The following is a 13,843-nucleotide window of genomic DNA, read 5'->3' on the forward strand; positions in this document are numbered from 1 at the left end:
CTACACACTTGATTAATAAAGCCTTAGTAACTGCCCTAAAACAATATTGACCAGCTGTTGGGTCTCAGAATTGATTGTGAAAGTTGGATGAGACATTAGCTCATGGATGACATTCTCACTGTTGAAAAACTGTGCAAAGGGCGCGGTGGCTCATGCCTGTAATCCCAGCACTTTGGGAGGCCAAGGCGGGCAGATCACCTGAGGTCGGGAGTTCAAGACCAGCCTGACCAACATGGAGAAACCCTGTCTCTACTAAAAATACAAAATTAGTCGGGGTGGTGGTGCATGCCTGTAATCCCAGCTACTCGAGAGGCTGAGGCAGGAGAATTGCTTGAACCCAGGAGGCGGAGGTTGCAGTGAGCCAAGATCGCACCATCGCACTCCAGCCTGGGCAACAAGAGCAAAACTCTGTCTCAAAAAAAAAAAAAAAAAAAAAAAGAAGAAGAAGAAGCATTATTGGCATCTGTGTAGGAAACTCTTATCCTTGATTCTAAATAAGAGTGCTTAGCCAGGCGCAGTGGCTCACGCCTGTAATCCCAGCACTTTGGGAGGCTGAGGCGGGCGGATCACGAGGTCAGGAGATCGAGATCATCCTGGCTAACACGGTGAAACCCCGTCTCTACTAAAAATACAAAAAAAATTAGCCGGGCGTGGTGGCGGGTGCCTGTAGTCCCAGCTACTTGGGAGGCTGAGGCAGGAGAATGGTGTGAACCCTGGAGGCGGAGCTTGCAGTGAGCCAAGATCGCGCCACTGCACTCCAGCGTGGGTGACAGAGTGAGACTCCGTCTCAAAAAGAAAAAAGAAAAAAGAGTGCTGGCCAGTCGTGGTGGCTCGGGCCTGTAAACCCAACACTTTGGGAGGCCAAGGGGGGCAGATCACAAGGTCAGGTGTTCGAGACCAGCCTGACCAACATGGTGAAACCCTGTCTCTACTAAAGAAAGAATGCAAAAGTTAGCTGGGTGTGGTGGTGCACACCTGTAATCCCAGGTACTCTGGAGGCTTAGACAGGAGAATCACTTGAACCTGGGAGGCAGAGATTGCCGTGAGCTGAGATGGCGCCACTGCACTCCAGCCTGGGTGACAGAGCGAGACTCCAACTTAAAAAAAAAAAAGAGTCCTGCACAGCTGGAGGAGCTGGGTAAATGGAAAGAAGATCTCTCAGTAAGAGGATCACCGATGATTTAATTGCCCCTTAGAGTGGGGTCAAATCATGAAAATACTTTACACCATGATCATGGTTATGCAATTCATTTTGGCCAGGGAGAGTGGCTCATGCTGGTAATCTCAGCACTTTGGGAGGCCAAGGTAGGAGAATTGCTTGAGGCCAGGAGTTCAAGACGAGCCTGGGCAACACAGGGAGACCCCATCTCGAAAAAAAAATAAATAATTAGCTGGGTGTGGTGGCACACATTTGTAGTCCCAACTACTTGGGAGGCTGAGGAAGGAGGATCGCTAGAGCTCAGGAGTTCAAGGCTGCAGTAAGCTATGACTGCGCCACTTCACTCCAGCCCAGGTGACAGAGCAAGACTCCGTCTCAATTTTTAAAATTGATTCAAACTTCCTTCTCTTTAAGATTTAACATACTAGGACTTATTTAAAAGCTAATTCCATCTCCTTTATGTCTTCACAACTATTGTCTTAAGTTTTTTCCTTTATTATAACATGAAAGAAACAAAAAAGAGGGCTACCTTTATAATAGCACACATTATTAACAGAAACTCACTATGAACTCTTTCCAAGATAGTCCTTTTCAGAGCTATATCCAGTGCAATCTCCAGTGCCAAAAAAGTGCTATGCCAAAAAGGAAAAAAGTTCCTTATTTACAAGTGAAATAATACAATGTCTGGAACTTGCTTTAAAGTGGTCTAACAAAAAAAAATGTACACATGGAGGGAGACAGATAAAACAAGAATGGCAGAAAGATGAAGATGTTGAAGCTGGAGGATGAGTATGTTGGCATTCCCTGAAATATTCTATTTTGTGTGTGTTAAAGTATTTTTGAAAGGGAAAGGAAAGGAAAATACTTTCTAAGTCATCCTAATAATGAAAATAAAAAGAAGAATATCAAAGAGAGTAACAAAAATGCTAGCTGGCAAATGTGCTGACCGTTCACCATGTGCCAGGCCTATGCCAAGAGCTTGGCCTGTGAGCCTCACAACAACCTGATGGAGCAGGTACTATCCGGATCTCCATCTTCCAGGCAGGGAACCAGGCTTAGAAAGAGAAATTGCTCAAGATCATGTGTCTGGTAAGTAGCAGAGCCAAGACTGAATCCTACGCAGTTTAAATCCTGAACTGAACCATACACAACACTAGCACTTCACCTAGAAACTGATATTCTTACATTCTTAAAAGAAAGCAAATTCATATTGAATATGAGTGGCCTCCTATTCCTATGAATCACTGATATTATCTCGTCATGACTTCTTCTGTGATCAGTTATAATGTTATCTACTGAGCCTTAGACCAAGTTATCACCTCCCTATTTCCACATTGCTAAATGCAGGAAACCTCCTAGCTTTTCAACAGTCCCTCTGTTTGAAAGAACTGACCCCACTGTTTACATTAGTCACACAAATGGCATGGGCTCATAAATACAGTCCAGGAAATGAATCAGGCATGTCTAAATTAAATCAGACAATGACAAAATGAAACATTTCAGTACCCCGAAAATAATAAAAAGTACCACTCACATCCCTGCTGTTTCCATCACCACAGGTCTTCACAATGTCATACTGGTAAGTATCATAAGAGCTAAAAACAGAAATTGTGGCCTGAATTTTTTTTTAATTAAGCACTAAAGGATCAATAATTTTTATTTTATTTTTATTTATTTCTTTACCAAGAGATGTTATGTGTTTATTTATTTATTTTGCCCAGGCTGGAGTGTAATGGCGTGATCTCGACTCACTGCAACCTCCACCTCCCAGGTTCAAGCAATTCTCCTGCCTCAGCCTCCTGAGTAGCTGGGATTACAGGCATGCTCCACCACGCCTGGTTAATTTTGTATTTTTAGTACAGACAGGGTTTCGCCATGTTGGTCAGGCTGGTCTCCAACTCCTGACCTCAGGTGATCCACCCGCCTCGACCTCCCAAAGTGCTGGGATTATAGGCGTGAGCCACTGCACCCGGCCAATAAATTTTATTTTTAAGGATTGCTTTTTTTACATCATTTTATCTTTATCTTCTCAGATCTTATGAGAATTAAAAATCTGATTAACTTATTTAATCTAAAGCTGTAAATTATTCTTATATAGGCCTCCCCAACTTTCTGTCTCATTTCTTGCTTTACAGTTTTTTAACAAAGAAAAGAAACACTGTAGTATATTAGTTAAATAAACACAGACCAACTCAAACTTGTTATTTTTTTCCTGCTTTCTCCCTAAAAGTATATTTGAAGCATTTTGTAGTCACTGTAATAAGTTTTAGGAAAAATGATTTGAATCCTTATTTTTCATTAAATCATTAGTTTTTCAAGTGCCAGTAAAAAAATAAAACTGTGAGTCCATGTGCTTTTTGCATCTCTGTTCCACCTACTGATGCCAATATTTTCTGCAACAACAACAACAACAAACCTGCTACTGTTTTTTTCTAAATATATACACAATTATATTTTTAACTCCTTGGGCAAAAATGTTAACATATTCCCTTTGGCGGAACCAAATTCATGTATTTATAACTTCTCAATCAGCTAAAATTTAAAAGTTGCACCAATAAAAATGTAATGGATAATTTTAGAATAATGGTTAGATTTTAGAATAAAGGCCAAATGTTATAAAATAATCAAACATTTATCACAGTGCTATGTTGATACTTAACAAATATCATTTCTAGTTTCATTTAAATATCAATAAAATTTTACTATTTACAGTCTTTGTTTAAGGTAGACTAATTTCAGAGAGGAATTTATATTGTGAGTAATTTAACAGAATCATTCCATATCCTTAGTCCTGAAAAATAAAGCTCCCCAAATTATAGATAGATGGGATTTATAACTCAGGTCTTGAAATGTTAATGTACACATCAAAATCTGCAAACTCCAATATATAACCGCCTAACAAAGGTTTAATATTCAACGGTAGAAAATGGTAGAAGGGTAACAAACTGAATAAACACCACACACACACACACACACACACACACACACACATATATCCCTTTCTTGTAGAACAAATGAATAGGTATAAAAATAATAAGCCACTTTAAACTTGTGAAAAGTAGAATTTAAGACTTGAGCAAATCCATATGGTTGGTCAATCTGACTTATTTCATTACAAAATAATCATAAAGACTAAGAATTTTCATTCCAAAAAATTAAAATTATACTGACTGTGGCATGCATATTTAAGTAGTATTGAAAACTGCAGAAAAAAATCCATTTAAAAATATAATCTGCATTAAACAGACAGCAATATCAACAATTGTTTTAATGAACCACTGACATTTGCTTGCTAAAACCAGAAACATTTGGTTATCACACATGCTTTAGGTCTTGCCATCATCCAGTGTGAGAAAAATTTCTCTATTTTTTAATTGTCAAAAGAAGGGAAAAACTGTTATAACACTACAAGTATTTTCTACCCCTCAACAATGCGCTTAGTCGTCACTTAATGAAACCCACAGAAAAATAGTTGTTCACAACAATAATGCATTTTTATGTATTAATACATCTGTCACATCAGGGATGGATTTTTCTGTGTTGAATTCTTATACAACAATCTAAATAGTAAGGCTTAGTGTAGCCAAAATTAAAATAACTCAATTTTGCTAATCCATGAGATTTTTTTTTCATTTAACTTTAAAGAGAAGGATAATTACAAAGTTTAAGTAATAAATTATTTTGTTCCCTAAATTATATTTTTTAACATTGTATAAGATTTAGCAAATATCATTATTCCATTTTCCCTTTGTGTTCAGTAAACAAAAGTTGAGTTGGTTATAATTAGACAACATGAAGCAGTATGAAAATCCACCATCCACACTCTCCATCTCCCACAAATATTTCAGAGTTCGCACGCAGCTCTGCCTAATTCATTCGATGATTAAAATCCTCTGCTTGTGGTCAATTTAGGAAGGCTAAAATGACTAGTAATGAAGTGACAGGAAATCACATAGCCTTTAATCCCTTTAAAATTAAACCAACATGTTTAATTCAGCACAAATGCAAATGTCTACTTCTTTAAACCTCCAGAGCTAAAGAGATATTTTACCCCCCAAAACAAGTGAAATCAGGCTGAAGAGAACATTTACCACCACCAGAAAAATAAGAATCAAGGTGGCTTTTTTGCTATGTGTCTTTTCCTGCTAGTAGGCAAGTCAGATAGTGCCACTTAAACAGAGCAGACTAACTGGGATGTGTACTTTCACCGTAAATGCAAATATTTTTAAAGGTACCGCATTCCTGAAGTAAATGAATTCCTGAAGTAATGTCATGTAAAACTGCTTGTTTAAAAATAAATCCCGTTTTTCTTTGAACATGTAATGGTCTGCAATCGTATTTCTCAAGAATTACAACTGCCATTTAAATAGTTTTGAAAAGGAAATAAGAATAAACAAAACAGTGATTCACATCCTATGCCCCAAGCCCCCATCCATCTAGATTTGCTCAGTGGATTTAAATACAGTCTTAGTAAGGAACTCTTCAACATTATTTAGTCTTTATATCTTCAACTGGACTTTGATCATCTCCCCAGAAGTCTTTGAGTTGCAGTGTTAGCAATAGGTAATAATAATGATGATGTTAATACTCATCATCTCCAAAAGCTGAAGTTCAAATTAGATGAGGTAAGAGAGGATAACAGCCACCAAGAGCACAGAGCCTACCATGTAGAAGGTACTTGCTAAATACAACTTCCCTTTCTCCTTCACCTGGAACAAAACGGGAGGTTTTCATTTTCCACAAATGGAGCTTAACTAGAAAGAAGTGCCACCGGACACATTTTTCAGAAAAGGAACAACACTTTTGGAGAAAATAAACCACTTAAAATTGTTTTTAACTGATCTCATTTTGATTATATCACCATTGCTATCCCAAAGAAGTAGTCACTATGGAAGGCTGATAAGAGAGCCTTGCAATCCTCCAAAGACTCATCAAAGGGAAATCTGAGAACACTATGAAAAAAATAGAGCAATGCAAATATTCCTACAACCTAAGCATATTTGGAAAGTGACTTTCTTTTTTCTGCTTAACTGGAAACAATTTAAGTCCAAGTGTAAAAAAAAAAAAAAAAAAACGGATTTTTTTTGTTGTTGTCAACCAACTTATTTTGAATTGTTATTTACAGGAAGCAAACCAATGGGTGTTTTCTTCTTGTAACTTACCTAAAAACACAACTAATAAGCATAAAAATCATTGAAGGATATGTGTAATTTAAGCTCCCAAGAATGCTTAGAGGCAGTTTATAGCAATAATTACATCAACTATTGTAACTGTCAAGGGGATTACAATAAATATGTCGCCCTCCAATGTGAGTAATAAGAATGTCTCTGCCTCAGGCAAGGATGTTACTATAGGTTTGCATATCTGCTGACCTAATTTATCAGAATGTCCACTTCAATCACCTGCTTGTCCTCGGCTTTCAGATGCAGTATTTATATAAACACTGGTAATCTCTGAATCTTGTGAAATGGTCTTTCACATTCTCCACACTGCAAAAAGCTCACACTGTCTGTCATAACCTTAGAAATAGAAGATGCCATTATTGAAAGGTAATTGGAAACCAACTTAGCCAAATTCTTAATTTTTACATATTAGGAAACAGAGATTTCATTAACAGAAAAAAAGAGAAAAGATTAAGAGATGTGCTTAAAGAAATAACACGGAAACTTGGTGAAGAAAAATGACTCTGCCTCACTAAGTCCTGTTTCAAGCCCTAACCTTCAACTGTGTTGATAGCGTTGAGGGAGATATTGATATGGAAAGCTCCAGAAGCATATAAGGAGAAAGAAGCAAACCTTGGGATGTGCTCACCTCCTCACATCCTCCACAGATCCTTCGTGTCTCAGTGTCTGGATGATCTAAGCACCTCAGCAACATAAATTAGCTGAGAGGTAACCAACTGGATAAACTGTAGATTTAAGGTAGAATGTTTCTCCTTGTTTCTTATTTTCACAGTTTCTTCTTAATTATTCAAACACACCCAGTTGGCAGTGCCAGAGAAAAGCATCAGTGGGCTAAGCTAACGCAACTCACAGCAGCACATCTAATGCAAGACAAAATGTGGAAGGTTTCCCAGCCCAACTCCTAATCCATTCTGGAATGCTTGCTTCTCTACATCTCAGATTTATCTACAAACACCAAAGATTCTAATTTCTAACCTCTTGAAGATGAATAAAATGACTGAGAAATACTCATCATTTGTATGGTCATAAAAAGGGAAAACAATTTTTTCATTAGATGGCCTATTTAGGACAACCATTAGAAAGTGGCATGAAAGTCAAACTATTTGGAAGTTACGTTTCCTTATTAAAGAGCAAGAAAGAAAACAGTCTTGAAGATTACAGTCCAGATATTTTCCAAGTAGAAAAATGTTGGTTTCCATATAACATTAGCAAGTCAGAGAGCCATATGAATTGTAACAGGTAACAACTCCCCACCCCTAACTGAAAAAAAAATCAAAAGTGGTTATCTTACATTAATATAAATATGAAGAAAACAAATAATTTGAGATTAAGTAAATGATATATATCCTGAGTAATTTAAAATACCCTATTCTACTTTAGACATAATAACACTTAGAAACCTATTCATTTTGGTTCCTGCGGGGCCTTGGAACACATACCTTAAAAAAAATCCCACCAATAGAATGTTACTTATATATATTCCTGAAAAAAATGTTTCCTCAAAACTCTTCTCCCAATTTAAATTCTAAAATGCATGACTTGAAATTTTTGTTTATATTTCTAGTATCTATATCTATAAAGTTGGAAACCAGTTTTTCAAATGACTCTGAACAAGCCCTCAGAAACTAAAGAGCATAAACTTTCAGATTTATAAGTGTTATAACAAGTTTAATCACTTCAGTCTGTTAATGATTTATAGTGAAAACAACTCAAACTTCTGGTTGGTCTAGTTTTAACTCCTCTTAATTTTACACATTGTTTTATGAGCCCCAAAGGGTTAGGTAGGCATCTTACGGATCACTCCATTGCTAGCACCTCCCACAGCCTCTGTGGTTTGCGGTAGATGCTGTCTGATCTGAACTTACATGGAAAATTCAGCTGCGAATATTTTTACGCAATAGCAAAAACAATCAGCCTTTTTCATATCAAGGTGGGGATTCAGAAGCTAAATGAGAACATTAGGGGCATAAAATTAGTCTGCTTTAACTTTAATAACCAAACGGTGATTGAAAACATACAAATTTTGTGTTTGCAGGAATGAGGGGCTGGGATCACTAAGACTTAAAGGGTTTTTCTCCCCCACCCCGCGACCATGAGCACACAGCAAAACTAATAAAATTATGACCCAGAATTAAAAGGTCGCATTCATTTTCAAAGCATTCATTTAAAAGTACAGAAGCGTTCTTTAAAAATGCCCACATTTTTAAACATAGCAAGAATGTGGCTACCAAATATTAATCCTGAGGAATATGAATACACATTTACCTTCATAATTAGACCCAGCAGGTCAAATGTTAGCAAGGCCAACTGACCGAAATCACAAAGACTGATTGAAAATGACCAACAGAAAGTGTCTGTCCGGCTTGGGAGCCCCGCTTGTTCCCAGCCCAACCAGTGGTCAAACATCTGCAGGCAAAGAAATCTACACGCGCCAGCCGGGTATGGCAGAAATCAAACTTTTCCAAATAAGTTAGTTCCGTCTTGCCAATCTACACCCAACAGGTGTCAATACATGTCACCAGACAAAAATCTTGCGAGCCAGGTCTAGAGAAGCAATAGATGGTTGGCAGAGAAGCTGAAACGACTCGACCTCTACCAGGGTAATGAAAGCAAGTCGGGCCACTATTCTGACTGATCACTTGGCAGTGGGGTGGAGGGGTATGGAGATGGGAGAATCCCTGGATGAAGATCGGAAGGCGCGTGGAGATGTCCCGCCACTGGTGCCGCGGGGGGATTTCGGAGCATAGTCCCCGCACTCTTTCACGACCCCCGACCCCTGATCCCCGGGTTAGGACGGCAAGGGAGTGCGGCGATCAAGGCTGGGAGACCGCGGAGAGAAGGCGCGCGGTACCTGCTTGTCCAGCGCATCTCGGACGCCTCCCGGCCCGGCGCCGGCCCTGGGTGGCGCGGGCGTTCGTTCGCAGCTGCAGCCCTCCAGGAGGTACATGCCCGCCGGGCGGCAGCTCTGCTCGCCCTCGAAGTAGAAGAGCACATTCTGGTAGAGGGCGAACCACTTCTCGTGCCAGCGGCTCGCCTCGGCCGTCTTCTTACTCAGGAAGCCGCGCTTGGTGCCCTCCTTGCGCGCCAGAAAGGCCAGGTACAGGGCGTGCCCCTCGTTGTAGCGCACGCTCTTCTGCATGGTGCGGGTGCGGAGGGCTCACGGGTGGCCGCCCGTCTCACCCCTGCCTCGCGGCCATGGCCCAGCCGGCTCCCTCGAGGGCGCGACCGCTCAGGTCCCGGCCGGCGAAGGGCGCCCCCTTTCCCCACGCCGCGCGCAGGGCACCCCGCCCGCTTTCGGGAGGCGGCGGCGCGCGGTGGCAGGGGCGCGGGCTGGGGCCGAGGCACGCTCTCCGCCCTGACCGCCACCCTCCCGGCCGAGCCCCCGGAGCCCCCCAAGCCCCCGACGCCCGCGTGGAGCGCGGCCCCGCGAGGGCGCCCGAGCCGGCCGCCGCTTCGCCCAAAGTTGCGGGAGCCGAGCCCCCGCGGCGGGCTGGGGCGGCAGCCGGGGAAGGACTGTCCTCGGGCAACGCGCTCCGGGAGACAGAAGGTAAAACGTCACGTGGGAGCTCAGCTGTAATCGGCTTGGAGACCGATTTAAAGGGCAAAGTCGGCGCGGCGCCGGCGGTGGCGCAGCCCGCTTGCCCCGGCGCGCGTCCCTCCCTCGCCCGCCCCGGCCCGGGCCGCTGCCTCTGCTCCGGCGCCCGCCGGGATGGGGCGGATCAGGGAGGTGGAGGCGCCCGGCCGCACCACACACCCGCTCACACGCGCTCGCACACTCGCGCACAACGCGCGCACACACACACGCACACCCACACACACGCAGACCAGTACATTCACCCAGATCCACAATGCACACACTCAGACGCACAAAAATACACTCACAAATGCACACAAACACAATGCGCGCACATATGCACAAAAACACGCGCACACACTCATGACACACAAATACACATTCTCACAACGCTCACACTCAACACACAGTCACAACGCACAAATACATATAGACAAATACACCCACAATGTGCGTTCCCGCGCACAAAAATAAAACCCACATTCAGATACACACTTAAGGAACTATACACATGCACGCAGTGATATGCTCACTTACACACACATTCACACACAACCCACACATTCACTCAAACCCACATTCAAACATACATTCATACACACATTTACACTCATACAGTCACACAAACAGCACACATATACTCACACGTTCACAATCATACAGACTCATAAGCAGATAAACACACACAGATGAACACACATATGTACATTCACAAATTCATCCAAAAATACACACACACAAAGCACTCACACACGTATTTGCACGAATCCACACACTTTCACAAACCCACTCACACATACACACACACTCACATGCCACATCCATAAGTACGTTCCCATGGCAGTAGGTAGAGTCACAGAGTGGCTTTGCATAGCCCGCATCCTTGGCTTTTCTGCTTGTACCTGCATTGTAGTATTTAAAACTGCCGGTAAAGGTTAAGGAGAGTGGCCCAAGTGTTCCCGGAAAGGCATCAGATGCCGAAGGTTCTTTCGGAATGCCTGTTATTTCACAGTGGTAAGATGCTAAATTTTAAGTGCCGAGTTTTCAACCTGGAAAAAAATACCCAAATAAGGGACACTTTGCTGCCCAGGGCAGAATCCATCCCCAAAGGCCAGCTGCCACAGGCTCATCGTTTGTAGGACTGGATTCATTTGATTAACAAATCTGACAGGTACAACCAGAAAACCAAGAGCCACCCCCCGCCCCAACCCCATGCTGTAAAATGTAAGTGGAAAAGAAATAATGTAGCCAGCAGCTGTGAGAGAAAGCCAGTGAAACCCCCGGGGAGGGCCTATATTTGATTCTGCTATACACATTTTTTATTCTCCCCAGTCATTTATCACTAAAACGGAGTGCCATCATAAAATGTTTATTGTTAAAAGTAAATAATAATGCTTTTCTGGGTGATGAGTCTACGACAATACACCTGTCTTGTACTGCCAGTTGTGTGTTCATGAATTGGTAGCCCCAGGGGTTCTGCCTGTTTCATAAGTGCTGTTTCTGCAGAATATTTTAACTCTGCCTCACTGAGCAGCTGAGTGGGTTTTTTTTTTCCTTTTACCTTTTAAAAAAATTTTCACTTTTAACAACTATATAGTAGGGAAATTGCCATTTTGAAATTACAGCGTGAGAACAGTGGTCATTTCTCTTTACGTTTTTAAAAATATCTAAAGGACAGTGCTGTGCTAAATTGGGTTTAACCCAGCTGGAAGCTTGCATTGTTCTTCAGAGAAGACACAAGTATAGAGACAGTAAGTAAATGTAGGCAACATTTTGGAGCCAGATTCTAGATGCAGAGGAGCTGGTGATTGCCTCAGGAGGCCTTTTATTTCTTTCTCTGTGGTCCAATCCCAGCTGTGAGAACCGTACGTGAGTAGACACCTGTGTGGTTGATAAGCTCCATTTTTTTTAGAAGAAACCAGTAAGAGTGTGAAATCAGCACAAAAACTATTTTGCCATGAGTAGTCAAACCTTCTAACGCACTTGAGTTTTTTCAGATGTGAAAGATTCTCTTCTTCAATAAGCAATGTCTCACTTACCATCTCTGTCTCCTTAAATGTGCTTTTCATTTGAACCACCTGAAATATTCACAACCTCTTGTCTGACATCACTTCCTACCACGGAAGGTTATGTGGCCCTTATATGCCACCCCACCCTGCTCTGCCCCTGGACAATGAGAGAAAGGAGTGCTTGTTTCCTGCAAAATTTGGCTGGTGATTACTGTGGGTTTTGATTATGGAAATTCACTGCAAGAACCATTTATTGATCACTAGTTTATGTCCTCAACACTATATTTAGGTGATGTAGAGCATATAGAGAAAAAGCATTGCATGTGTTCCTGGTGTGCTCAGTGTAAGAGGAAGAGAATTTCTTTCTTTCTTCTTTTCTTTCCCTTCCTCCCTCTCTTTCTGTCTCTTTATCTCTCTCTTTTTCTGTCTTTTTTTCTTTAGAGAGAGGTTCTTCCTCTGTTGCCCAGGCTGAAGTCATAGCTCACTGCAGCCTCAAACTCCTGGGCTCCAGCAATCCTCCTGCCTCAGCCTCCAGCGTAGCTAAGACTATGAGTGTGCACCACCACACCTGGTTAGGTTTTGTTTACTTTTTGTAGAGACAGAGGTCTCACCATGTTACCCAGGCTGGTCTCAAACTCCTGGTCTCAAGTAACCCTCCTGCCTTGGCCTCCCAAAGTCCTGGGACTGTAAGTACGACACCACTCAGCCAGGAAGAAGATTAATGTTTAGGTGCTTCTTCTCACCTGTCTGTTTCTCAAGTGCAGGGCTATCTCCGTAATCCCTGTAGCACCCAGTAGGAGAGTTTATATGCAGTAGGCATACAAGTTTTTCAGACAATTATTTTCTAAATTAATTTCTTATTTGGTCATTGAATTGTTAAAGAGGGCATAAGCATTTGCAAATATTAGATCATTCTGCAAGATTGTAAGAGATGAAAACAACCAGACATTCCTGGACAGTCTAGAGAAGCTATCTCTATTAGGTGTCTGATGGGCACCTGGGGGCCTTTAGTCTCCATTCATATGGAAACTGCATCCCTGGAATGGTGCCATCCTGAAACACAAAGGATCAGGAGGTTATGTAAATAAGAATGCTTTCCCCCAGCTGATCAAATAGATTGCCAAAAAGAGACTGCGTTCCAAGTGGATGGGAACAAGCTTCTCTGAATTCATTGTTTTTCCTTCTTGCATTGCATGGATTCTTTCTTGAGCGGGCCAGTTTAAAAAAATTTTTTATGGGCAACAAAGCATATGATCACAGTGCAAGTGGCCTCTTTCCCCTTTTCTAGATAAGTTAAGAGGGGAAAAATAGCAATGAGCTGCCATATCTGGAAACTCTACTAAATAGAGAGGGAGACATTATTCAGATAATTTGATGAGAAAAGGAAGGAAGGGAGGGAAGGAGGGAAAGAGGAAAGAAAGGACAGAAGGAGGGAGGAAGGAAAGGTGGGAGGGGAAATTTTATCTGAATTGTCTAAAGCTTTGAAGTTTAGGGGAGTGGGGAGTGCACAACCTAACCTACAGCTTTTCAAAATCCCTAACTCATGCCTTATTATTGAGATGCACAAGGTAGGTTTTAATTTTTTTTCTTTCTCCTAAACTCTGTTTTGTTAGTTAAATGTAAATGGGCTGCATGAGTTTCTGCAAGGACTTTTCCCTGTGGTTTCTATAATTCAGAAATGCATCTGCACTGGGTTCTTGGAGGAAGATTATGTCAAGCAAAGCTGTCAGAGGCATTTGAACCAAAGCAACTCCATCTTAAATAGGAGCCAGGTAAAATGAGGCTGAAACCTACTGGGCTGCATTCCCAGACAGTTAAGGCATTCTAAGTCACGGGATGAGATAGGAGGTCAGCACAAAATACAGGTCACAAAGACCTTGCTGGTAAAACAGCTTGCAGTAAAGGAGCCACCAAAACC

General features: G+C 41.8%; 1 protein-coding gene across 4 annotated transcripts in view; it reads right to left on the reverse strand.

Annotated features, from left to right (window-relative positions):
* Positions 1 to 9,999, reverse strand: part of RASGRF2 (Ras protein specific guanine nucleotide releasing factor 2) — a 278,300-nt gene extending 268,301 nt beyond the window's left edge. The window contains exon 1 of one of the 4 annotated variants that reach the window (XM_003822263.6): positions 9,194 to 9,999. In XM_003822263.6, the coding sequence (XP_003822311.1) occupies positions 9,194 to 9,481 (288 nt within the window). In that variant the 5' untranslated portion in view covers positions 9,482 to 9,999. The remainder of the gene's footprint in view (positions 1 to 9,193) is intronic. The other 3 variants (XM_034959856.3, XM_034959854.3, XM_063604178.1) reach the window with 3 other exon arrangements.
* Positions 10,000 to 13,843: the final 3,844 nt, after the last annotated feature.

The sequence above is a fragment of the Pan paniscus genome, chromosome 4 (genome assembly GCF_029289425.2).
Source record: "Pan paniscus chromosome 4, NHGRI_mPanPan1-v2.0_pri, whole genome shotgun sequence".
Lineage (NCBI taxonomy): Eukaryota > Metazoa > Chordata > Mammalia > Primates > Hominidae > Pan > Pan paniscus.